The sequence below is a fragment of the Peromyscus maniculatus genome, chromosome 22, assembly GCF_049852395.1.
Source record: "Peromyscus maniculatus bairdii isolate BWxNUB_F1_BW_parent chromosome 22, HU_Pman_BW_mat_3.1, whole genome shotgun sequence".
Lineage (NCBI taxonomy): Eukaryota > Metazoa > Chordata > Mammalia > Rodentia > Cricetidae > Peromyscus > Peromyscus maniculatus.
Window position 1 is genome coordinate 16708745 of NC_134873.1, and position 26137 is coordinate 16734881.

At 50.5% G+C, this 26137-nt stretch overlaps 1 protein-coding gene across 2 annotated transcripts in view; it reads right to left on the bottom strand.

Moving 5' to 3' along the window:
• Otof (otoferlin) overlaps nt 1–26137 on the bottom strand; it is a 102254-nt gene that overhangs the window by 52204 nt on the left and 23913 nt on the right. For both annotated transcript variants that reach the window (XM_076558788.1, XM_076558787.1), the window contains exons 3-5: nt 11530–11618; nt 4860–4959; nt 3067–3245 (exon numbers count right to left, since the gene is read on the bottom strand). In XM_076558788.1, coding sequence (XP_076414903.1) covers nt 3067–3245; nt 4860–4959; nt 11530–11618 — 368 coding nt within the window. The remainder of the gene's footprint in view (nt 1–3066; nt 3246–4859; nt 4960–11529; nt 11619–26137) is intronic.

Here is a 26137-nt window from a genome sequence, read left to right on the forward strand (position 1 = left end):
AATTACCTAGACATCCCCAGGGACACCAGAGGGGCCTGGGGAGCAGAAGGTGGGGTGTGTAGAAGCTGGCGAGGCTAGGAGACGTAGAGAAGATGAGATGGCCTCAGAGGACAGAAGATCTTGGGGGAAAGCAAAAGGCTGTGTTGTATAGCCACACAACTGGAGCCAATGCTCCTTGCTAAGACGTGACTCCTAGAGACAGTTCAGCAGCAGAGGTTGATGTCTGGTGGCATGGAACTCCCTGGTACCATGCAGAGAATGTGTGTGCATGCAAATGTATGCAAGTGTGTGTGTATACATACACATGTTTTCAACCCCCGCCACCTCCGTCCTAAGACTGAGAGTTTGGAATATTGATTCTATGTTCTTGAGAGTGGAAATGCTCATGAAGTTAGTAATTCATTCCTTTCTCACAGCAGGGACATTGGTGTGTGTGTGTGTGTGTGTGTGTGTGTGTGTGTGTGTGTGTGTGTGTGTGGCGTGGGGTGGGTATTTCTGTTCTTGCTCAGGATAGCTGAACCTCCAGTGGGCAGCACTGGTAGAGCCCTTAGCACAGGGTGGGACGAGAACCAGATTGGAATGAAGCCCGGAGCAGGTCAGGTAGTGCTTAGAGGAGACACAGTTGGAGTCAAGGTAGCATGGAGTCTGGAGAGACAACGCTGGCTGAGAACCTGGTGGGCGGAGAAACTGAGATGGCATGTGATGGATCAGGGCCCAGGAGAGATTAAGACATGAACAGAGGGAGTCCTGCCGGCCCCAAGGTTAGGTCCAGAGGAGAGGGGAAGGTGGTAACATCCATCTCAAAGCTGACGTCACGCCTAGGCTGGCGGCTCCAGGTGGCAGCTGGGGAAACAGTGTGCCCTCACACGCTCCTTCATCCAGGGTGGTGGCACCCACTGAAAGCTAGGGGCTCTGGTGCCGCTGTTGCGCTTGCCCAATTCCCAGCCCCTAAGATGAAACCCTTCCTCCCAACTCTTCTTCTGGCCTGGGAAAGGTCCAGGGAGGTGGGGAGAGGAGGAGAGAACCCCAGGATGCTGTGCAGTGAGGCTTGGGTGGTCCTCTTAGCTCTACCTTCCTGGACCAGGACTCTGGGGGTCTGAGAAGTACCCTTCACATCTTGTTTTATCGGAGCCACATCATGCTGTCCATCCTCTGCTGCCTCTTTGGGGCAGGCGGCCTCTTAGCCACCAAGGACTCCTGGGGGAACTGTTCATGGCTGCCTCTGAGTCTCCTGAGCCCCGCTAGAGGTCAGAAAGGGGGGGGGTGTCAGCGTGTCTACTTTCTGAACTCATTTATTTGTTGCTGACCCAGAGAAGGTTGGTGACATGTCAGAGTCACCCAGCTGATGAGGGCAGTCGGGGTCAACCTGATGGAGCTAGCTTTCCTGATGCAGATCACCATCCCCTTCTCTACAGTGGGTGGCCCTGCTTCTCAGAACTCCCCCTGAACCAGCTCTACACAGCTCTTTTTTAAGTAGTATTGGCCAATGGTGACAGGTGGCGGTCATTGAGTCAGGTCCCTTATGCACTATCCAGTCTCTGATTTTCCTCTTACATTTCTAAACCTGTTCCTGACATTTGGCCCTGTCCAGGGTAAAGAACTTGCATTCAGCCCTTCCACGTGTAATACGTGGCTCTTCATTGATAACCTCTGATACCCCGTGGACCATCGTCAGGATGGTGACTGAAACAGGGCTTGTGGCTATGGTTCCCGTTTCACAGATGTGTAGATAGGGTGAGAGAAGTTACGGGACTTGCTGGCACTCAGGCTTGGGCTTATTTATGCTAAAGGACCTGATATTTGTGTGGCGGGGGATGTGGCTGGCCTGAAGCACGCATGCAGTCCTGGGTGTTTATTTAAACTCGTGTTTGGGAGGCGAGCTGGTAATAGGAGGTGGTCGGACAGAAGCCCTTCAATTCCATTTCACTAACTGGGAGCCTGTGTGGTTTCCATCACAGGCTGAACATACCTCACCTGGGAAGGAAAGTGGGGGGAGAAGCTTGCCGGGACGTGGGGGACCCTCATTCTCAAAACACACCCCAGACCTCTAGGCACAGGTCTCAAGCATCTTACATGCTGCTCTCAGCATCCTAGGTGTCTAGGGATATTTCGCTAGCTGCAATTTTGACCCCTGAGATTTGAGTAACGCAATTGCCTTTTCTGTCTGGTAAAAGTACTACGTGTGGGGAGGTGAGGCCTGGTCAAAGCCTTCTGTCATTTGTAAGTGGCAGGGCATTTGTGAGACATGAATCTGAGACACAGAAAAGCCTGGACAAATGGAGTGGCATTTGCTCTGCCCATGACCTTGGGCTATAGGGCCGGAAGGAGACAATGCTTCTTGCCACTGTCTCTGACATCTTAAAAGGAAAAGGAGAGGGGTCACGAGGCCCCTTCTCCCTGTTTCCTGCCTCCTGGTGCGATTGAACTGCCAGGTGGATTCGCTCCTGGTCAGATCAGAGGACGACGTCAGCTGTCTACTCAGTTCTGTATTCATGAGTGTATTTCCTCAATTTATCCTAATAAATTCCCTAGTACTCCTTAAGCAGACTCCCGTGGATTTCTCGCTTTAGACAATTTTTTCTCAACAGAGGGTGGCCAGATCCTGACCAGGACTGTTAGCCCCACTCTGGCAACAGAAGGCCTCTCTCTTAGTGATCTTTTCACTGGGCCAAGGAAGGGGTCAGGCTGCCTGGGTCTGGTTGGCACTGCTGGGTCTTAGACCAGAGAAACCAAGGCCTCCCGTGTCTCCTTTTCCCACTTCTCTGATGAAGGCAGGAGCACCAGCCTCCCCTTATGTTAGAACTCAGTCTCTCAGACCTTTGCTTCCCTCAGGCCGAAGCAGGCCGGGCCTCTCATTCTGACTAGAGCCTCCCGCATGCCCTTGGGTGGGGAGCTGGGTGAGAGATGGTGTGGACATCTTCCCAACCCTTAAATAGTTCTATAGCAACTCAGCCCCACACTCTGAGCCCAGCCAGGCCTGGAGGGCCTTCCAGAGCACCAGCTCCTGATGCCCGCTTCCCAGGCCTTTTGGGGACAGTGAGCAGCCAAGGGGGGTCCTCCTCTTACCTGCGAAAACTCTTCTCGCCGGGTGTTCTGGTGCTGGGCCGGGAGCCAGGTAGCAGTCCATCGGTCTCCTGGCTGTCCTTCTCCTCCTGAAGAGATTCGTCTCCCAGGAAGTCTCCATCATCCCAGGAGCCCACGGAGCCATCTGCGGCCTGATACCGGACCTCCATGCTTAGGCTGGTCTGAAGGGAGAGGGAGAGTGAGCAGCCGGGTTGACGGTAGCGGTCCCCTGGTACCTGGGGCGGCTGGGAGGCACGCTCCCTCCCTATGAAGACTTCAGTGTGTAGATGAGGAAAAAAAGGATGAGTAAGACTGATACATGAGGTCCTCTTGTCCTTGGCCCTCCTCTTCCCAGGTGTCCCAAGTCAAGCAGCTGTCCTTGATCTCTAAGCCTAAGCCTGGGTGTGAGAGCTTTAGGTCCTCAGTATAGAACCATTCGGTGTCTCCCCCCATAGAGGTCACTTCCTCATCCTCTGAACGTGGGCTGTGTACAGGCATGAGGGGGTCTCCTTGGCAAAGTGACGAAACCAGTTGAGCCTTTCTTCTCAGAGAAGACCCAGTCCTGGGTGTCCCTCAGCCTGGTACAGTCAGCATCTCTTCCAATTCCTCTGACTCCGCCCCTGCCAGCTAGAGAAGGGGGTCTGGGGGAGTTGCCTTGGGCTTTTCTTCTGGAGGAAGTGGAGTGCCACCTCTGGGTCCAGATGCTACACAGAACCTGGGTGGAGGGACCATGTCTGGAAGGTACAGCCCTGATTGGCGTGGAGTAAAACTGAGGTGGGAGATAAAAGCTATTTATACACCATCCAGCAGTCTAAGCACTTTCTTTCTTTACATGCGCTTTGACCCCTTAGAGCAATCCAGTGAGGCCAATATGCCTTTGTGCACTTTGCAGATGTTATATAGGCCTAACCAAGAGTCATACCCAAGGGTCAGGCTCCTTACCCCCATGCCAGCTGCCTGTGAGTGGCTCCGGAGGAGCGTTGGGAGACTGAGCAGAGCCTGGGGGCTGGGCATCAAGGGCTCTCCCATCTCCTTTTGTTGGGACTGACATTGAAGGGTAGACTGGGTAAGACTAGTTCATGCATGCCCACTTGAGCAGAAATGCACAAACGGAGCAGAAAAAATGAGATCCTGATCCTCGCTGGACCACTGGCCAGGGAGGAGCCACATCATATGTACAATGGAGGCTACTGCCTTGAAAGAGTTAGTAAGGCTCAATCCAGCCATTGGATGATAAGAGGCACTCCGAATTCATTCCTGAGCTGGTTCCGAATGGAAAAAAAAATATCAGTGGGGAGGAGATGGCATCCTCCTTATCTTACCTAGTACTACCACTGTGGGAAAGACTGGGTATCCACATGGGATAGACCCAGCCATACTACATACAGGGACTCCATCATCAGCCTTCCTACCAAACGGCTCAGGCAGAGTCTCCCTGATGTCCTCCTGCTGCCTGCCTTGTCAATCATGGAGCATTCTCTAGACCAGTGGTTCTCATCCTGTGGGTTGTGATCCCTTTGGGGGGTGTTGAGTGACTCACAGGACTTGCCTAACTAAGGCCATCGGAAAACACAGATATTTGCATTATGATTCATAACTAGCAAAATTACAGTTATGAAGTAGCAACAAAATTTTATAGTCGGGGGTCACCACAGCATGAGGAACTGTATTAAAGGGTCGCAGCATGAAGAAGGTTGAGAAAGAATGTTCTAGAGCGTCTTCTGTGATCTAGATATGCAGCAGGCCCTCAGGTGCCTGGGTAATGGGAGACTCCAAGGACTCCTTGGCATACCTACCTTGATGATAGCATTATTGTCATCAATCAGCGTATCAGTCACTTCGACACGGTTCTCCTCCACCACCTTCTGCAGCACCATGCGGAAGGTCCCGATTAGTCTGTGAATTGCAAAGAGGACGTTGCCAGAATGAGGAGCAAGGCTGATGTCAGTGTCTGGCTGGCAAGGAGACACGGGCAATTGTGAGGACCCCGGGCTGGGATTGGAGTAGCCGGGAAACCATGGCTGGCCTGGCCAGGACAGCATGTCTGTGAGGGTCCCTGACCCCTTACAAGTGTGGATGGTTGGATATATGTGGTCGGCTCCCCCTGGAAAACTTGGGAGAAGAAAGAACTCTAAATGATGTCCACAGATAAGAGACAGGGAATTTAGCATTGGGATTGCAGCTGGTCCCCTGCAGTATGGAAGCTTCCAGAACCCATAAGGGAAGGTGGTAGGGAGGCACCGAGACTCCTGATGATGATGGTGGTAGTGATGGCTGTGTGTGTGTGTGTGTGTGTGTGTGTGTGTGTGTGTGTGTGTGTGTGTGTGTGTGTGTGTAGACTGAACCCTAGGTCATGCTAGTTAAGGGAGCAACAGCCTGTGAACTATAACCCAGCCTCGAGGCTACATAAGCACCCCTTCCTTCCACTTCCTGACTGGGGTAGAGGCCTCTACCCTCCATCCATCCCACATTTGCAACTGGAAAGCTCCTGGTGGGCAGGGGCTCCTGTGCCCTCAGAATCCCCTTACATTGGCTGCATAGGAGGGACAAGCATACAGAATCGGGTGAGAGGCACAGTCTCGGCCTCGGAAGGTCAGCTCTGATGCTTGGGTGCTCTCTGCCCTGGGAAACTCAGCTGCGCTTTCTCGGTCTTGGTTTTCTTCTAAGCTAAGCTAATGATTTCAGCTTCACAAGTGTCACGCGCATCCCGAACACACACTCCCTCCTCCGCCTTATGTTCCCGTCCTTGCTTGTGGAGCCTCGCAGGGCAGTCCACACCTTCTATGCCTAGCCTCCATTTGGTGTTTCCTGTACACCAGAGTCCCCCTGCACGGTCTATTGCATTTATGAATGAGCAGCAGTGGGTGTCTGATACATGCTGAGCTGGATCCCATCTCACCCTGAAGCTGGAAGGCTGTTGCTGGGAGGGGGGCGGCGGGGGGGTGGGGAACAGGGTGTCAGGAAGATGGCGTCAGGAAGATGCCCTCACGAGGTACGGACCTGGACCCACGGAGAAACATACGCCATGTCTACAGAGTGAAAAAGGCATCAAGGCACACACAGTATGTGAAGCCCGGAAGGGATCTGGGGGACACGTGGTGCTGGGAGTTTGTAGAGGAGGGAGGTTGGGCAGGAAAGGGGACAGGGACATAACCAATTAATGACAGATATGAGTGAGATGAGTTATCAAATGAATTCTGACGTAGGTTGGCTGCCTATAATAGACTAAGGGCTACGGAATTTTTTTTTTTTTTTTAAATTCTGGGGCTAGGGAGATGGTTCGGTGAGTGATATGTTTGCCTCGCAAGCATGAGGCCTCGAGTCTGGATCCCCAGTGTCTGTCTTTTAAAGAAACAGTCAGGAGCTGTGGTGCTAGTCTCTAATTCCAGCAATGAAGAGAGTGGAGATGGGTGAGTCCCTAGAGCTCATCTCTCTCTCTCTCTCTCTCTCTCTCTCTCTCTCTCTCTCTCTCTCTCTCTCTCTCTCTCACACACACACACACACACACACACAGAGCAGGGGGGGCATACATTTGTATACCCATGTGCACATAAACACATGGTATGTATGTACTCTTTTTTTTTTAAAAAAAAAATTATTTAAAAATGTGTAGCCCAGGCTGGCCTCAAACTCGTGATCCTCCCGCCTCTGCCTCCTTCAGCAAATCCTACTGGCGCGTGCCACCACAACCGGCGGAATGTATGTATGTACTCACACACACACAGTCCTCCCAGCTGTGTGGCTCAAATGGTGGATTCAGCCATAAGAGGGATGAATATGATATGAGCCGTTTGCCTCCTAAGCTCAGAGCCTCGGTGAGTTTCCTATCTCTCGGAGGGCAAACTGTCCACCACGCTAAGGCTGAATTGGTCTTTTAGATTCTTCCCAGAGAAGCTCGGTAGAAGAGCCTCGCTCCATCTTGGCTTCTCCTCAGCCTGCTGAGGCACACGGAGGGCCCGAGTGCTGGGCTGGGACCCAGGAGATGCCAAGCCACTGCTGGGGAGTTTCAGTTCTCCCTTTATAAAGAGAAGGGGTGGGGCACTGAGCTTGGAGACATCACCACGGTCAGCAGTGGACAAGAAATAGTACCCTGGCTTTGTGAAGGCCTCGACTGTTACAGTTCTAAATCAGTGGCACAATCTTGGAACCCCTGACTCCTCACAGACCCACGGTCACTGCCAACGTGCAGCACTTACCAAAATCCACAGTGCAAACGCTCACAGAACACCCAATCTCAATACTCTAATGGTGTAGTCCCTAGAGGATCAGCAGGTCCTAGAGCACCCGCTGGCTGGAGGTGGTGGGAGGGAGGGCCCTGGACATGTGCACTTCCAAGCATCCTAGGGATGCTGTTGCTACTGTTTGGGGCAGACAGCATCTCTGCCCTACTCCGAGCCTTTCTGTCAGGCTCTTCAAATCACTGTCACCCTCCACTAAGCCCCACCAGGCAACTGCTGAGTGCTGGGACTTGGGCACATTTGTTCTCAATCTTAGATGCCCAAGAATAGTCAAGGAAGGTCCCTTGGTAGAATCTACCTGGGTGCTGCAATGTGACAAAATGCCCCCCAGGGGGCAGGAGGGAGCCATATTTCCCCCCTGCAGCTGTTCAGAGAGCCTCTGATGTCTTCTGGATTTCTTGTGCATTACAGTCTGAGATCCTAGGCTTGCGAGGAGAGCTTGGCCCACAGGAATCCCCAAAATGACCTCTCTGCCAGGTTGTCAAGCCTCTTCCGGACACAAGGGTGCCAGTGACATCAGTACTGTAATCTGTTGCCACTGCTAGCCCATTCATGCCTGCTGGCAACACCTAGCAAACCGACCTTCTGGCAAACCCCTCACCATTTCCTTACTTCCTGGGCCAAGCTCTGTGGACACACAAACTGTCCTTCCCTAAGGGAGGAGGTCTATCTAGACCGTGGACGAGCTCAGGTCTGGAGTCAGACAGATGTAACTTCACCTAGCAGTCCCTCAGGGGGACTCCAGCACCCAGCAGCTGCGTGATTCTGTCTAGTTCTGCAACCTCTGTAAGCCTTGGGATTTTTTCCCTTCTCCCAAAGGCATTGATGCCACCCAGGTCCCCGGATGCCGTTGGAGAGGTACAGTTCCACGATGCTGCAGCCCTCGGCCTCACTGGCTCTTCTCCCTGATGTTGTGTGTGGCCTGCCCTTGGAGGGTTCAACCAGGCCTGGTCCTCTCTGCAAGCTGGGCTCTGGGAACAGATCCAGGTTGTTCCCGATCCTTAAAGTTCTGTCTAGAACCAGGGCCTGTTAGTGACTGGAACAAGGTGGGGCTAGGATGCTAGGAGCTTGCACTCTCAGAGAACTTGCCACACACCCAGAGAGTGGTGGTCATGGTGGTGGTGGTGGTGGTGGTGGTGGTGGTGGGTATGTGTGTAACTAACAGCTCCCCTTTCCTCAAATAAATAATAACATAAATAAAACATAGAAATAATAACTTTTGAAATGGACTGCAAAGAATGTTCTGAACCTACTATCTGGGCCTCAGTTTCCCAGGCTGACTCCACATCCTTTATGTGGCCTGAGCAGCTCACCCATTAGAAAGAGGGACCCACAGAGGAGCCTGGGAGAATCCAGGGCTCTCAGGTAGGTAGTCAGTGGGGAGGCGGCCGCAGGTGCACATGGGTCCACAGACTGACCACGACAGAGCGGCAATCGGGCACCAGAATCCTGTCAATAATTTATCATCTTCCCCTGGGAGCTGGTGTCAAATGCCCTGGGCTCAGTCCGGCTTCCACTGTACTCCTGGTTTCTGAATTATTCAGGACCTCTGGCATCCTCGGTGGAAGGAGCCGTTGCCCCTTTTTAAAGTCCTGCTTAAAGAGGCTATGTGGGATGCATAACATCTCATCCTGGTGTCCTATTTTCATGGAAGCCCCAGGTTTCTGGGAGGAAACCCTGGTTCTGAGTGGCCAAGCACACTTACAGACCTTATGGTCCCTGGCCAGGCGGTTTCCTCCTTTCCACCGTATCTCTACTTCCTGGCAGCCCCTAACACTGCTGGGTAGAACCAGGTCGGCCTCTTCTTTGGCCCTAACTCTAAGGTGGGAATCCCCAGAGGTCCACTCAACTCCAGGTACCTTTCTCCCAAGTTGGCCTGCATCGGGATGGCCCTTGTCTCTTTTTCCATCCTAGGTCTTGGTCAACAGTGGCCTGGACAGTCTCTAAGTCCTCCTTCGCTAGGCCTGGGCACCATGTGACTTTCCTGCCTTCTCTTTGGTGGGGAGGAGGAGGGCACAGTTAGGTGAGGGGGTCACATTTTCTTGTCTTCCCTCTTCTTGGCATTTAAGAACACCTGAAATGAGCATTAATGTTTGGTAGATTCACTGTGTGGTTATCCATTGCTCCCTAAAATGTCTAAATCCTTTGATTTGTCTGTGGCAGGAGTCCTGATGGGAACTCTCTGTATTTCCATGTCTGCTCCACTGTAAACGATTCAGCAACCTCTCCCTCAGTTTCCTCCATCACATAATATGCTCTGGCTGCTGGGAGTGACAGAGGTTTAGAAGAGGAAGTAGAAGACATACGTCCTATCCTAGCTCTTCCAGAGTCTTCTCATATGACCTCCATGTGCCTCTGAGCCTCGGGTTCCCGTTCTGCACGGTAAAGGTGTTACTGCTGAGCTCCGAGGATCCTGGGGGCTCTGGCATCTGTAGAAAGGCTCTGGGTGGAGTTCTTTGGTACGCTCCCTGGATTCTGATTCTGTCTCTCCTCCATATTCACCCAGTCTGCATTGGGCCCTTCTCTTGTTTCTGCTTCTCCCAGTCTTATTAATCACAGGGGTATCTCACATCAGATGCGGTCATGCTTTATCTTTGGGGGTCTCTAGTGGGATGCTTTTCCAAAAGTTTTTATTGTGGTACTAGAGGACGTTGACTGAGTGATGTGATCCCCCTGGAGACAGAGGGAAGGCCTCTGTGCACTAAATGTATTTTCCATGATCCTGCCAGCAGGCCAGAAACCCCCTCTGCAAGGGATCTATTCAGCTGACTTCTTGCAGTGGCAGGCACTCACTACTTCCTGAGATAGCACAGATGTTGGGGAGTACTGGCTCTTCCAGCTGTTTGCTCTCCTAATAATGCAGCCCTGTTCCTCATGTGTCTATCCTCTTCACATGACAGACAACTTCTTGAGGACAGGGACTGTGCCTTGATCCCCCATTTTAGCAGCCGTCATGACTCACACAGTGGAGGAGTAGGTGGGTAGGTGAATGGATGAGTGGATAAATGGGTGAATGGATGGATGGGTTGAATGGATGAATGAGATGAATGGATAGGCAGGATTCATAAATAGGTAGGATGCATGAATGGGATAGGATGAATGGATGAATGAAAAAATGGGTTATTGGATGAATAGAGAGGTTGGTGAGTAGCTAAATGACCCTAGGGCTTCCTCTGGAAGCTTGCATCTACTTGCCATAAGGAAAGCAATAGAGTCCTCACCCCAGACAACCACAGGTGTTGCCTATTAACATTCTTTACGACTGACACCGGGAGCGTGGACTCCTTGGCCACCTTTTCAAGATTACATTCCTTCTAACGTGACCCAGGATTAGGTTAGCTTTCCTTGTCTACACCCCCTTCTCACTGCCGAGACACTTAGAGCCTTCACTGGACCAGCACTGCCACACCTGTTTGGACACCTGGCAGTTCAGCCATGATCTTCTGTAGGTCACACAAGAGCAATGGATGTTTTACGCCAGAGTGTCTCAGCTTACCTGTGTTTAGACACCATTCTAGCACCTTCCAAAACCTGCGGGTCACCCACAGAACAGGAAGGGGGCTACTTCGATTGATCAGCTTGTAGGATAATGTTCATGTGGAAGATGCATTTCATTTACAGAACGGAAGCTCCACGAGGGCAGACACCTCTCTCTTTAGTATCTAGTTTAGTTCACGACATACAGTTTGCACTTCATAAATGTTTGTCGAGTGAATGAATGAACAGCTCTGTCTCATTTTATTCCCACAGCTGTTTTGAGACAAGTTCTTATCTTTCTCACACATAAGGACGGTGACCTCAGAGGGGTTACTTAGCCCACTCAGGGCCACATCTTGAATCACTGCCCAAGGGTCTGAGATCATATTTGCCTCCTACGCCACAGTGCTGAACAGCCTCTGGTAGACAGCTTCGCCCTCAAGGCTGCAGGGTGTAACAGCTATTCGGCTTTTAGCCTCTCTGATGGGCTGCATCCTCCAGTATGAGTGAGGAGGAGCTTGAAGAGAGGGACGTGTGGCTTTAAAGGGGCAGGGGATTGAGGGCTGGACCGGAGGGTGAGCTGCCCTTGGTTGACAATGGTTGACAAAAGCCAGGGTACTTTGAGGATCCCACAAAGGAGCAAGATAGGCAGCCCTTGGGCCTTTAAGGATGGGTTCAAAGGGCAGGGCTCTCTTTGTAAGCCTGGAGGAGTCCAAGAATCAGGCCGGGCCCCAGCACATCCCTTACTTACTTGTTGCTGAAGACTTTGCTGTAGTTGAAAATCTGAATCTCCAACATTTCATTTCTGTCAATGCTGCTGGCCACTGGCCACCGGAACGTCTGGGGAGAGAGGGACAGCTGTGACCTTGGGTGCAAATAGCAGGAGGTGACGAGTAATGAGATGGGGCCTCCTAGCAGCCAGAGTGACCCCCTCACATGGTCCAGACTCCCCGGGGACAAAGCATCCACACTCCAACTCAGTTACCATAGCTGCCTCATATGGCGGGTATCGTTACCCACTCCTTTTTCAAAGATGGCGCTCAGAGAGGTCTGGCAGGCTGCCATGGTCACAGGGGAAGTGGGAGGGGGGACCCCAGGTCTAAGAAGGAGTTCTGACCCTCAACTGCGTGCTGCATCCACTACCTCCCTGCGAGAGCTGAGAACAGTGGTGCAGCCAGGGTGTGGGTGGACTCCAGGGCAAACCCAGTCGGTGGGATGGGAGCTGGGTTCAGCATGAGCTGATCGGAGTCCCGACTTCCTAGCTCTCTCCTAAGTCGTTTGGACCAGTCCAGGCTGGCCATCCTCCCATGGTGTGGTAGTGTGCGCAATAGGGCCTCATTCTGAAGCTCTTTCATGTTATGAGGGTTAGACCTATGTATGGTCTGTGCCCACCCTTACTGTTCCAGTCACACCCCTGGAGATGTCCCTACATCAATAATAAGGATGGATTAGAAATTCAGTGTTTTTTTTTTAAATGCCTTAAAAGTGGCAACCCACATAGGACTTAATGCAGCTCATAAAAGGAGTCATCCAAAGGGAAAGCCAATTATGGACGGAGCCAGGATCCCCCCAACCCCACCATAGGCTCTGTCATCCTGTTCTCACCTAGCTCTCTTCACTTTTGGGACAATGAAGGCAACTGGGGAGGAAATAAAGAAGACAGAATTCCATCCTGTGTATAACATTTGTGGTACTCCCTAGAGAAAACACTTGTAGCCACCACCTTCAAGAATGTGCAAGTTCCTAGGGACACATGCCTGACAGTGAGTTCTGCTCCCTGATCCCCAGAGACCCTGCCCTCTGAGCAGGGAGAGATCTGGCATGTCTCTGTTGGTAGATCTGGAGTTTATCCTTTGTGGGCCAAGCTGGGCAAAGCCAACAAGAGGACACCCTCCAAAGGCTGCCTGCCAGGGGAAGCCATCGGGCTGACCCCCTCAGTAACAGGAGAAGGGATGAGTTAGAGCCAGAGTTCAAGGTGTATACCATGACACAGGCCACTCAGGACCCTCCTAGATCCCACTGTACAGTGTTTGCAAGGCAGCCCATGTTTGTAGACACCACATGCCGATGGCACCCGGAACAGGTCAGAACTCATCAGAAAAGCCCATCTCACCACAAGGACAAGTCACGCCCATGGTAGAGACTATGCCCCCATGCCCTGATAGAGTGGGAGGGGGCTAAGAGCACTCAAGTGAGACCCATCCCAGGCCTGATGCATTTAGATGAACACAATCGAGACAGAGGAAAAGGGCAGACTGAACCAGGTGCTGTCTGGAGTCTATACCCTTCTGGGCTTGATGTTTGCTTTGCATCCTAGGCTGGATTTGAACTTGAACATCCTCCTGCGTCCACCTTCCGAGTGCTGGGCTATAGGCGTGCACCATCCCGTCTGTTTTATTTGGGGCTGGGGATTGAACCCACTGTCATGCATGCCAGGTGAGCACCTATCTACTGAGCCACAGCTCCAGTGAGGCTGGACTTTGGGTTAGTAAAGTGACCAGCGGGCTTCAGGACTGCTCAGAGCTGTTGAGACGTGATAACCGGGGATTCTGACAGACTAGATAGAAAGTAGTGACTTTAGCTTTAAATGTCCTCTGTGTTCCCCACCCACTTCAGACCAGTGGGCAGTTCAGGAATAAATAATAACAGTGATACTAATAATTTTTTTGCTGTTTGCAGAAAACTTTACATTTTGCAGGCGGCTGAAGTCTATATGTACATTAATTCATTTATTCTTTCCAACATCCCAGGAAGCTGATGTCTGCTCTGTTTCATGGATAGGGGAGCCACAGCTCTGAGCAGTGGGGTGAGGCAGAGTTCTGCTGATGGCTGAGTGGACCCCGCAGGATGGAGGCTTCTGAGAGCTGGGCCTGCAAGCCTACCATTCCACAGTTGGACTTCCTTCTCCCAGACTGGAGACTTTAAGGGCTATCCTGCTCAGTATTACCTCCCTTCATGTCATCTCTTCTTAGGACTAGCCAGGTCCAGGTAAACTGTGCTGGCTAGTTTTGTGTCAACTTGACACAAGCTAGAGTCATCTGAGAAGAGGGAACTTCAATTAAAACGCCTTCAGAAGATGGGGCTGTAGCAAGCCTGTAAGGCATTTTCTCAATCAGTGATTGATGGGGGAGGGCCCAGTCCATGGTGGGTGGGGCTATCCCTGGGCTGGTGGTCCTGGGTTCTATAAGAAAGCAGGTTGAGCAAGCCACAAGGAGTAAGCCAGTAAGCGGCACCCTCCATGGCCTCTGCAACAGCTCCTGCCTCATGGTGCTTTATAACAGGGATTGTAACTCTGACTTAGACAGAACCCCTGATGTGAGCAAGAGAGTGGGGAGGTCCTGAGGTTGGTGGGGCTCCTGGCAGCCCACAGCTTTGCCTCCTGCTCTCTGATGCCTGCGGCAGCTCAGCCCAGCTCAGCTCCATGGAGTGTGTAGTTTTCTTAATGAAGTTGCTTAGATGAGACCACAGGGAAATAAAGACGTTCCACAAGGCCCGACTCATGAGCTGTGGACCAAGTACAGAGGGCCCACTGAGCCTAGGTTTCCTGGGATGCAGAAGGAAGGGTACTGGTTCCATTGGTGGACTGTGGGTGGCTCCTGGCACTGATAAGTGAGAAGGAGCGGGAGAAACAGGTGGCCACCCTGGAAGTGGCCCCCTCGGAGAGGAAGGATTTTAGATGAACACAATGGTGACAGCGGTGTCACTTGGAGGGGGTGATGAGCTGAGATGAGGGAACCACAGAGAGAAACCGCTGGCTTCTGCTTGTCCTCCGCTGGGGTGTAGTTCAGCGGGTCACAAGAGCCGACAGGGCATAAAGGGCCACGTCTCTGTCTCTGCCTGTCTTGTCTGTCTGTCTGCCCCTCTCTATTTTTGTCCTTGTTTCTGGCTCTCCACCTGTCTGCTTTCCTTTGTCTTTCTCTGCTTCTGCCTCTCTATTTCTCTGTCTTTGTCTCTCTTCCTCACTGGTTCTCACTCCTTGTTGCCCATTAGCCTGATTTCTGGAAACTTTTTGAACCCCCTTGCTGTGGGATAATGCTCTCTTATACATTATAAAGATTTGTTACTCCTGTTGGTTTAATAAAACGCTGATTGGCCAGTAGCCGGCGGGGGAGGGGCGGAGTATAGGCGGGTTGACCAGACTAGGAGAATTCTGGGAAGAGGAAGGAGAGATGAGTCGCCCAGCCAGATGCAGAGGAAGTAAGATGAGAATGTTGGACTGAGAAGAGGTACCAAGCCACATGGCTAACATAGACAAGAGTTATGGGTTAATTTAAGTGTAAGAGCTTTTTAGTTATAAGCCTGAGCAATAGGCCAAACAGTGTATAATTAATACAAGCCTCTGTGTGTTTATTTGGGACTGAATGGCTGTGGGACCAGGTGAGATGAAAACTTCCATCTACATTTGGTGCCCACCATTGGGCATTGATCCACATAGACCTGGAAAAGCTTTAAAAATGTTCTAAACACACAGAAATGGAGCCACATTGGGCTTCCTAGTCTCACAGTCTCATGCCAGCAGCAGCAGCAGCAGCAGCAGCAGCAGCAGCAGCAGCAGCGAGACAGATTCCCCAACAGCTGCCTGCAAGATGGAACTGGCCACCAGCAGCCACGAGCTAAGGGGCATGGCAGTCTCCTGCAGTCTCTCCCAGAGACCTTGGTACAGAGAGGATTCTCCCAGCTGCTGCCTGCAGGCTTGAGAGTACAGCCTCGGGCTTAAAAACACAGCTCACGCTCCTTAATGCTGCTTCCCAGAATTGGGGAGGTAAGCGTGACTCCTTGGTACCTGCGCCACGTTGGAAAGCCTGAGTGGGGCAGAGCCAGCAGCCAAAGCCATGCTTCTATCCTAGTCACACAGTTTAGCAGTTTAAAAACTCTTCTGGTCAGAAAAGGATTACAGATACGCAATAAAGACAGACTCAGATGGAAACAAACCTCTAAACAGGTTACAGTGTTCATGTAGGCTTGGAGAAAAAAGAGATAGAATCTTTAAAAAAGAAATAGAGTAATAAAAAATACAACAGACAATATAAAAATGTAAAATACACAGAGAATCTGGATACTGTATATTATTGTGTCATCTTTGGGATTTTTTTTTTTTTTTTACTACAGAGAGATATGTGATTATGGGAGCTGCTAAGTTAAATAAGCATATATATTTTAAAGATGTCTTGTCTTCAAAATTTGGGTCTAAGGATATGTTGCTTGGGAAAAGAGGTTCTGCTTTTGTTTCCACAGAAAATGAGAACCTGTGGATTGCTTCCAGGCTGATATGGTTTGATCGACCAAGACTCCCTGAAAGGTCTCTGATGACAGCTGCGGCCCAGATGATTCAACATCTGGAACAGCTTCAAAGCACCTGGCTGAGGCGATACAGCCTTACAGACTACTACAGCCAAGTTTTAACTATGATTCTAAAATTTCTCAGGATCCCCAAAGATTATCAATGCCCCCAATCAGCAGGAAGTAGCCTAGAAAATTATGCCCACATTCCCCAAGAAGTGGATTATGGATGTTTCTTTGTTGGTTTGAAAAGCTAAACAAAGGAGATTAGATTTTGTTTTAAAAAGAAAAAAAGGGGGCGGGGAATGCTGTGGGATAATGCTCTTGTACACTGTAAAGATCTGCCACTTCTGTTGGTTTAATATGCTGATTGGCCAGTAGCCAGGCAGGAAGTGTAGGCTGGGTGACCAGACTAGGAGAATTCTGGGAAGAGGAAAGGCAGAGATGGAGTCACTAGCCAGAGGCAGAGGAAGTAAGATGAGAATGTAGGACTGAGAAAAGGTACCAAGCCATGAGACTAAACAGAGAAGCCTGAGCAATAGGCCACACAATTTATAATTAGTATAAGTCTCTGTGTGTTTATTTGGGACTGAATGGCTGCAGAACCAAGTGGGGCAGAAACTTCCATCTACAGCCCCTGGTCCCCAGCTTTGATACTGACAGAGCTGGAACCTTAGGTGGGATCCAGGCCAGGCATGGCGCTTGCTTCATTCACCACGTGATGCCCTCTGACACATTGGGATGCAGTAAGGCCCAAGCAGATGCCAAGCAGATGTGGGTGCCATCTTCTTGGACTTCTCAATCTTCAGAAGAGCAAGCCAAACAAACTTCTATGCTTTAGAAATGACCTTGTCTTGGCTATTTTGTTATAGACACAGAAGACAGACTAAGATGGATATCTACCTTACAGGGCTGTTGCAGGAACCAAATGAAATCATGTGACACATGACAGGATGCTATATGGAAAGAGAACATAGAGCTGCAGAAACAAAAGCCATTATTTGTTCTGGCTTACTTTTCTCCTGTAGGGGCTCTTTGTACATGTTATAACCAATATGTCTCCCTGACCCTTTCCTGCCCTGTCTCTGCCTCTGCCTCCCTCATACTTCATCTGCCTGGGCCTTTCCATGTCTCATGTCTCTTTTTCGCTTGTTCTCACCCTGATTTCATTGTTCATTGTCTCATTTTGGCCGTCATTTTTTTTTTAAACCAGATGCTGTGATACACACATATGCCAAGAACACAGCCAGATAAGCTGGGAGAGTTCAGGAGTTTGGGGCTCCCAGGAGCCATCACTCACCATACCCTCCCCGACCAGACGATGCTACTTAACTCCTGAAGTATCTGCCTGGAAGGAATTCTGAGAAGTTTCTATCACAGTAGTAATTTCCAGGGCACTGCTCTCTAGCAACAGGTGAGGCTCTGGCAACATAGCCAAGATGCTCATCCCCTGAAAGGGTTGAGAGAGAAGTGTCCAAGGGCACGTGGCTGACTTATGGCTGAGACAGGACTGAAACTCTAGTCTCCAAGCTTAGTTCAAGACTGACTCCCTGGCACTGGGCTGTCTCTTGAGTTTCAGAGGGGCCTGTGGTTCTGATTATCAGTCCAGGTTGTCAGCTGCGAAATCATTCATTTATGGAGCGGGGACCACCTCTGAGGCACCGGCAACCACTTGTCCCACAGTCTACAATTTAACCCCACCTCACAGATGAGGAAACTGAGATTCAGGATTTGCCTAGCTTCACCAGCCATGGAGCTTATTAACTAAGAGGTAGACTGACTGTTCAGGTTCGAACCCTGGTGCTGATATTTAACAACTATGAGACCTTGGAGGAGTTACCCCACTTCCCAGTTCTCTTTTGTGTAGAGAGGAGGTTAGACCACCTAACCTCGGCTCAGGTACAAGGCAAACACTGGGGAAGCTGTGACTTCACTGTTATCTAGGGGTGACTGTTACCTCTGTGGCTCCGAGTCCCCACATCTCCCTTTTCTCTGTGAGTTCATCTCCTTAGTCACAAGATGGAGTCTGTGTCGCCTCTCCTTGTGTCTAGGCTGCCTGATGGCTGCCTTTCACAATAGAAGGTGGCAGATGTGACGCTGAGTGGCACCTAGACCTGGAAGCTTCTGTTCTTCACTGTCTTAGACATCAGTGGCACATAAGACGTCCAGGCCATCTGGCCGGAAGACAGAGGCCCTGGAGGATGTGAGGCCCAGAGGAGGAGACAGAAAGGACCCAGATGGGTGTAGTGACGCAATCACAGCCGCCCAGCAGGTGGCCAGCCTCAGAATCAGAAGCCACAGTAGAGTGTGGATTCTGTCAGTCCCTGGGTGGGTTTGTTACACAGCAGTGGACAACCGTGACATTATCCCATGCTGCCTGGGGCTCTCCCTGTCAGGTCTGTATGAAGATCATGTCACGTCAGCAGCAGGGCTGGGGTCCATGCCCCTGCCTCGGTCTCCACACTCACTAGTTCTCTTGCTCCTCCTCTCCCCCATTGGTTCGCAGAATGTCATGATGACCCTTCTCCGGGCGTTCAGAGCAGGAGCAGAGCTGAGGCATGTCAGGGTGTCTGTATGGTTTGCTGGGTCTTCCCTGCACCTGTTACAGGGTCTGGTACACAGTACTCAGCAAACAATTCTCAAACAACAGGAGGGACTATATATAGCGCAGGTACCCATCAGGTGAGAGCAGGAGTGTGTTCTTTGGGGTAACTATGAGGCTGGCCAGGCTTTTGGCATAGAGCCAGAACACAGGAAGTGTTCAGTTAATGGAGCCATTTATTATAAGTGTTATTATGGTGCTGTTGTTCCAGGAGCTGGGCAAGACTTGGCTTCATGATGACAGACACTTCGGGGCTGCAGAGGCTTCTGGGGACATAGGGCACTTCTCCAGCCTGGGCAGCACTAGCATATGTCTCTTCTTGTGGCCATCGAAGCTGAGAGTGGTGCCTTTTATTTCTGGAAGTGCCCAGAAAAAGTGGTTGCCTGGAGACTGGGCCAATAAAACCCAACTCACCATCTAATAACATCCTGCTCCATTCAATCCCAAACCCAGGACCCTGACCCTGTTAGGGTAGCAGCTGAGCCAAACATTGCTACCTCAGATGTCATGAGTCATCACACACCACTCAGGGCACAAGTTTGCTGAGCATCTTTCTGTGTACCGGATCTGTGAACAGCTGGCCTTACGTAGGATGCAGGGATGCAGGGGTGCAGGGATGCAGGAATGCATAGGTGTATGAATGCAGGGGTGCAAGGATGCAGGGGTACAGAAATGTAGGGGTGCAAGGGTGCAGGGTGTGGGGGTGTTTCCCAGTCCTGGGGATTTACCTAGATGGCTCTGAAGACAAACTGACCTGAAACAGTAGCATGCATGAGACTTTACAGGAGCTGGGGGTGGGTGAGTACTAGCAGTGGAGGGAGGAAAGATGATCTCCATCTGGAGGCGTCTTGGGAGCCCCTTGAGTGTCTAGTTGTGACCCAGTTCACCAGCTCCAGGCTTAGGCTAACCTGGCTACTAGTGGCCAGGGTGCAGTGTTCTGTGTCCTGTCAGTCTTAGGGATCTGGGACTCCACAGAGCTCCCTGTTATGTGTAGGAGGATGACCTGGATTATCCCCAGCTTGCCCACTGACTGGGTGTGGAATGTCCTATCAGCAGGCTAGCATCCTCAAGGTGCAGCCCCACAAGCTGTGTGTGTGTGTGGGGGGGGAGTTGAGAGTTGAGATTTTCCATAAATATTTGGGGTATAATGGAAACAGTTCTGGGAGCTGAAAGATCTGGGTTCTAGTTCTACCCTTGTGTTTCTCTGAAAGTCTCGGGGAGCTCCTTCCCCCATAGACCCTCTCCTACAACTGTAAAATATCGAGGCTCAACTAACTGACCTCTAAGGCGCTTTCAAGTAATTTTATCTGTGCCTTGCCTAAGGCTTATCCTAAAGGCCAAGATGAGGGCCTGTGCACACCACTAGCTCTGTTGAGCACCCCAGAGCTGGACACAGGCCTGCCTGCCGTTACAGGTGCAAGACTAGCAGATATCCTCTCCGCGCCCCCCCCTTTTTTCTCATGTTTTCAGTGCTGTGTGTCAGATCAATGCTGAGAAGACAGCCACATCCCTGTCCCCTTGGAACTCGTAGCCCCTTCCAGATGTAAGCAGAAGTGGGCAGACTGTCTGACTCAGTCATTCCCAGCCTGAAGATGGTTCCATTACCTGAGCTCAGAAGGCCCATAGTCTAGCTTTGTGTGTACTGAGCACCCAAGGGCAGGACTGAATTGTTTATCTCCCTTGCAAGTCACCCCAGGGCCCTGGAATCAGACAGACTAGCGTTTAAATCCTGGCATGGCTTCTTGTGACCTGGGACACGATGGCTTCTCAGCCAGTTACACTGAGTGGACACTCAGGCAAAGCTTTCTCCGCTTAGCGTTATTGAAGCAGTGTGGTTACTTGGGGGTGGGAGGGCCCACACAGTGCCCGTGTTAAAGCCAAACCCGGCTGGGATTGAGACAGACTCCATATACCCCTCCACCCCCGCCCTGCTCCCCCCACCACTGCCTCCTGCCTTAGTTTCTTCAGAGCTACCAGCTCAATGAGGGATCTCGGGTTCCAGTCCCTAGGAAAGGGGACACCTCCGGGCTCTGTTTCCATTGCTGTTGGAGGAGCATTGTTTTCTTCCCGGTTACCTCCTGTCCACTCAGGTTGCTCAGTCCAAAGCAGTTCATCTACCTGTGTCTGAATCCAGCAGGGGCCCTCCCTTGCTTGGGCTCCTTGCCCTAGCAGAAGCACGTTTACCTTTTCGCCTAACAGTGGAGTCGTTTCATTGTCTTGGCCTTGTGAACCGGCTTACAAGGCAGCGTGCAAGGAAGACCCCCTGCTGTTTATGGAAGAGTCCAAGACCCAGAAACACTGTCTCATGAGGGGTTAAAGGCCAAGCCTCCTAACTCCCAGGCTCCCCAAGCTATGGATCTCTCTCTCTCTCTCTCTCCTCTCTCTCTCTCTCTCTCTCTCTCTCTCTCTCTCTCTCTCTCTCTCTCTCTCTCTCTCTCTCAAAGCCAGTTCTAGAAGGCCTTAGGCAGAACATTAGGACACAGGAGATAGATCTTTTGCAAATCCACAAGGGTTTCTTTGCTAGGCTTGTTCAGGGACCTCCGGATGGTTCCATCAGGGATAGCCAGAGGAATGTAGGCCTTGTCTACCTGGGGCAGGAATGTATCTCCATGATCTCTTTGGGGGTCGGGGAGTTGCCTCTCCTGCCTTGGGGTATACTCATGAGGAGTAGCCAGGCTAATGGGCCACTTATTAGAGGGAGGAGAGGGAGGCTGGCTCACTTGGACAAGCCAGCCAGAGTCTGGAAGCGTTTGTCAGACTTTTTATTGCTGCACCCAGAGAGGTCCTCAAATCTTGTGTTGGTAGTGTCCACTTAGAATCCTGGCTTGGAAGCCAGGCAGTGGTGGCACGCACCTTTAATCCCAGCACTCGGGAGGCAGAGCCAGGTGGATCTCTGTGAGTTTGAGGCCAGCCTGGGCTACCGAGTGAGTTCCAGGAAAGGTGCAAAGCTACACAGAGATACCCTGTCTCAAAAAAAGAATCCCGGCTTGGCCTCTTTTATTCCATTACTTTGTAAGGAACATTCTCTGGGCCTGGGTGTCATCATCTATGGGTTAATATGGGGACTAGACTGAATGGGATGGCTCAGAGACTATTGTACCACCCCTGCCCTCACACCCACAGCTACCAGTGGGTCTCCATTCTGTGATAACCAGGAACTTTCTGGTCAGCACCCCCACCCCCAAAGGCCAGGGAGCATATGAGCAAGCTTCTCTCCATCTGGTGGTGGCTCTTGGATCCTGTCAGTGTCTGCCATAGCTCCCTGGCTGCTGCCTCTTCCCTGTGGTCACTGGACGCTGTCCCAGAGGCAGGCCAATGTTAAGTTCCTGTATGGAATATCCATGTCCTTCCCACTAGCTCAGGCACCCTTCTGACACTCAGAATATGCCCCTTGCAGATGTCTGGTGGCATCGAGGACATCCTTTACCTGATCCGTGTTGGGCTGCTCTGGAAAGAGGATGGACATGGTGATTAACTTTGAATGTCGTGCATTATCTGTGGCTCAGGTGTCCCGGGTGCAGTGCATGGAAAGGGGTGGCATTGTCCTTGGAAGGGGCATCAGGTTGCTCACTGCCTGGGACCTGGGCCAATAGGGCCCCTAGGAATCTTGGAAGGGGGTAGTTAGATGCTTGCTATAGGCCAGGGAAGGCAGGCCTGTGAGGAAGTGATCCGGAGCCCCTGACTGAAGAGAGGAGGTGGGAAGGGAGCCAGCAGGCTGTGCAGTGGAGTTAGGCTGCAGCCTCATGATAGCTTCGTAGGCCCCAGGGTCTCTGTGTCACAACTGCCCCTCATTTTGCTCATTGTCTCCCAGAGAGACGGCAGATCCATCTCCAGCATGATTTGACAAATGGGCCACTGAGGCTAAGCTGGAGTTGAAAGCCACATGGGGAGGAGACAGAGAAAACAAGAACAGACCCCTCCCTCCCCACAGTATTGGTGATGAGTCCAGCTGTCCGAGGGGCAGAGGGACATGCCCAGTGGGTGAGCAATGGACTTGAGGCTCTGGGTCCAAACTCTCAGCTGTACCATACCTGGGCTAAAGGCATTGGCCCGGGAGGAGGAAAAGGAGCTGGTTTGGGTGGCCCCTCAGCCTGATGGTTCATTTGGACCTCAAGTCTGCCATGAAGGTCCTTCTCAGGACAAATGAAGTCAGACGTGAGAGACAGACATGAGGAAAAAGGAGATGCTGTTCTGGCGCGCGTGCGTGCGTGCGTGCGTGCGTGCGTGCGTGCGTGCGTGACTGAGCTTTTGGTTTAGGCCGAGATGGTGACTTTCAGACTGTTGGTTCTCACCTCCGAAGTCAACTCTGGAGAACTACCATAGCAGGAGGGAGAGATGGATTCCAAGCAGACAGACAAAAGGACACAGACACCTGAATATATCTCGGGCTGCCAGTGTGGGATCAGAGGGGAGGGGAGGAGCCGGGCAAGAATGAGACCTAAGGCTGAGGAAAAGTTTGCCATGGCCATCTGTATCTCTGATAAAACTGTGACAAGAGCCTTGCTGAGGTGGGCAGTAATGTGAGTAGAGAGGCCAGCAACTCATGTCTCTTGTTGGATGTCAGAGTGACTGCCATTGGCGTTTCTCCTCAGAGGTTCCAGGAGGAAGCCCGGACTCCAGGGAGAGGTCCACACATTTCTGTGCCCACTTCTTTCAGCCCAAAGTACCTCTCTCTCAACTGGCCCGAACCCAGTGTGGCCCATACAGGGACCGTACCCAGAGGGAAGCAAAGGCACTTGGGTAGTACATCTCCTGTGGAAAAAAGACAGCTCACTGGCTCCGCACAGTGCGTGGACCCTCTAGAAATGAATTAGCAATCTGGAGGGAAGACAAGGAACCGTAACAGAGAACAAACAGACAGTGTGCTCTCAGGACCCACTGCAAGCGTCTCCTCGGGAGACAGCGAAAAGGGATCAATTCAAACAAGGGGAAAGCCCAGGATGCGGCAGCTGACCCTTCAGGTTGCAGAAGAGAAAACAATATTTTTAATAAGGAATTGGGGAAGAGGACGGAAGTGTTTTTTAAAATAGTAAACAAAGGTGAAAAAGGTGTAGATTTGTAAAGGCTCACAAAACCCTGCAACATGGGAGCCACTAAGGGAAATCTACAACCAGACCCATCATAATAAAATTGAAGAATGACCAGGACGCAGGGCTGGTGAGAGGGCTCAGTGGATATCGGGGCTTGCAGTCGAGACTGGTGACTGGTGAAACCCACACAGAAGGAGGGAGGAGCTGGCTCGCACGCATCACTCCTGGATCTCCACATACGTTTCTTGGTGTGTTGGTGTGTGATGCCCCCACCAACTAACCAGATAAATATAATAAACAAGCAATATCCAGTACAGGCTGGAGTGTAGCGTGGTGATGGAGCACTTGCTTAAAGTGTGCAGGGCTCCAGGTTCAACTCCCAGGACATACACACACACACACACACACACACACACACACACACACACACACGCCCCATATATATTATATCAAATCTATATTGTATCAAATATATATGGTATATATATATATATATCTCAAAGACAAATGAACACAACATATATATGTGTGTGTGTATATATATGTATATATATATATATATATATATATATATAGAGAGAGAGAGAGACAGAGAGAGAGAGAGACAGAGACAGAGGGAGAGGGAGAGGGAGAGGGAGAGAGAGAGAGATGGGATTCATGTTTTTTTACAAGAGAGAAGATTGCCTTCAGAGCTCTAATCTGTGGCTGCCAGGCTTTTTAACTGTAACATAGAATTATACCTTTTCAACCACGGGGGGGGGGGCGGGGGGGGACGACTTAAACTTAGAAGTTTCTATCTAGTAGAATACCCAAATTTGAATAAGAAAGATATTCTCCAATGTATAGAGCTTGGGAAGGCAAACTATAAAAAGACCAAATGGCTCCTTTGGATAGATTACTCAAATAAGAGGACAGAATCCAAGGGGTTCTTCAAGAGATCTGAGAAGTAAAAATGATCAGAGATTTTTATTTTATTTTATTTTAGAATTTTATGTATATGGGTATTTTGCCTGCCTGTAGGTCTGTGCACCACATGCATACAATACCCACAGAGGCCGAAAGAGGGCGTCAGATCCCCTGGAGCTGGAGTTACTGACAGTTGTGAGCTGCGATGTGGGTGCTGGGAATTGAACCCGGGTTCTCTGGAAGAGCAGCCAGTGCTCTTAACCGCTGAGCCATCTGTCCAGCTCAATCAGGGATTTTTATAAAGACTAACTGTCTTTATAATAGAAGAAGAGGGCCCAGGCAAGCAAAAGCCACAGAGACTTCACATCCTCAAAGATAGAACCCAGAATCCAACCTAACTCCCAAAGCAGAGGTTGGGACCCCACGTGGGTGTCACACAGTCGAATGTGGGAGTGGCCAACAATTTGGGGACAGTAAAGGTTTCTAAGCATGCTGTGACCAAAGCCACTTTAAGACCAGACATGTAACTAACGTGAGGCATGTCTGGTAGTGCTCATCCATCTGTGCTCGTCCCACAGCTTCACTGCAGCCTTGGCTCTGAACACACCACACAAACTTTGTGTGGCACACTCATCACACCACACAACAGTGTACGAACACTGAAACATTGTGTTTCAGGTTGAGATTCTTGTACCTTATGAGTTGCAGGGTTTTGTTTTGTTTTTAACTGTAGATATTAAGTTTTCTGCTCTTGGGGAAACTTTTTTGTTTGTTTTGTTTTTTTGAGACAGGGTTTCTCTGTATAGTTTTGGTGCCTGTCCTGGAGCTCACTCTGTAGACCAGGCTGGCCTCGAACTCACAGAGGTCTGCCTGGCTCTGCCTCCTAAGTGCTGGGATTAAAAGCATGTGCCACCACTACCTGGCCTTCTAGAAACAATGTTTTAATTATGGAAGCAAAGACTTAGTATTTTCCTCAAGTCATTTTTTGGGACATATCAAATTAGCATATTTTTGGATGGTGCTGTGTTAGATCAACAAACACATCCATCTCATTAGCATGTAAGCTTGCTTTAATAAGTAATACAATTATATGGAAAACAAAGACATTTTTAAAATAAAGTTCTTCATGATTAATTATCAGTGAACATTTTATTGTACAACTATCCTGTTTTAGGTAAATATATGCATGAGGTTGCATAAAAAATTTCCTGGGTGGAAAGAGTCTAGAATGGACTGTTGTAGAGTATTAGTTGAAGCTGTGTTACTTTTGTTTATGATGTGGAATATTTGTTTAATGATGCAAAGATATGTTGCATTCAACTTTGTGAAGCTATTATTTTGCCTGTCTAAAACACCTGATTGGTCTAATAAAGAGCTGAACAGTCAATAGTGAGGCAGGAGAGAGAAATAGGCAGGGCTGCCAGGCAGAGAGAATAAATAGGAGAGAAGAAGGAGGAGTGAGAAGAGGAGGAGAGGAGGACGTCAGGGGCTAGCCACCCAGCTACCCAGCCACCCAGCCATACAGCCACACAGCCACACAG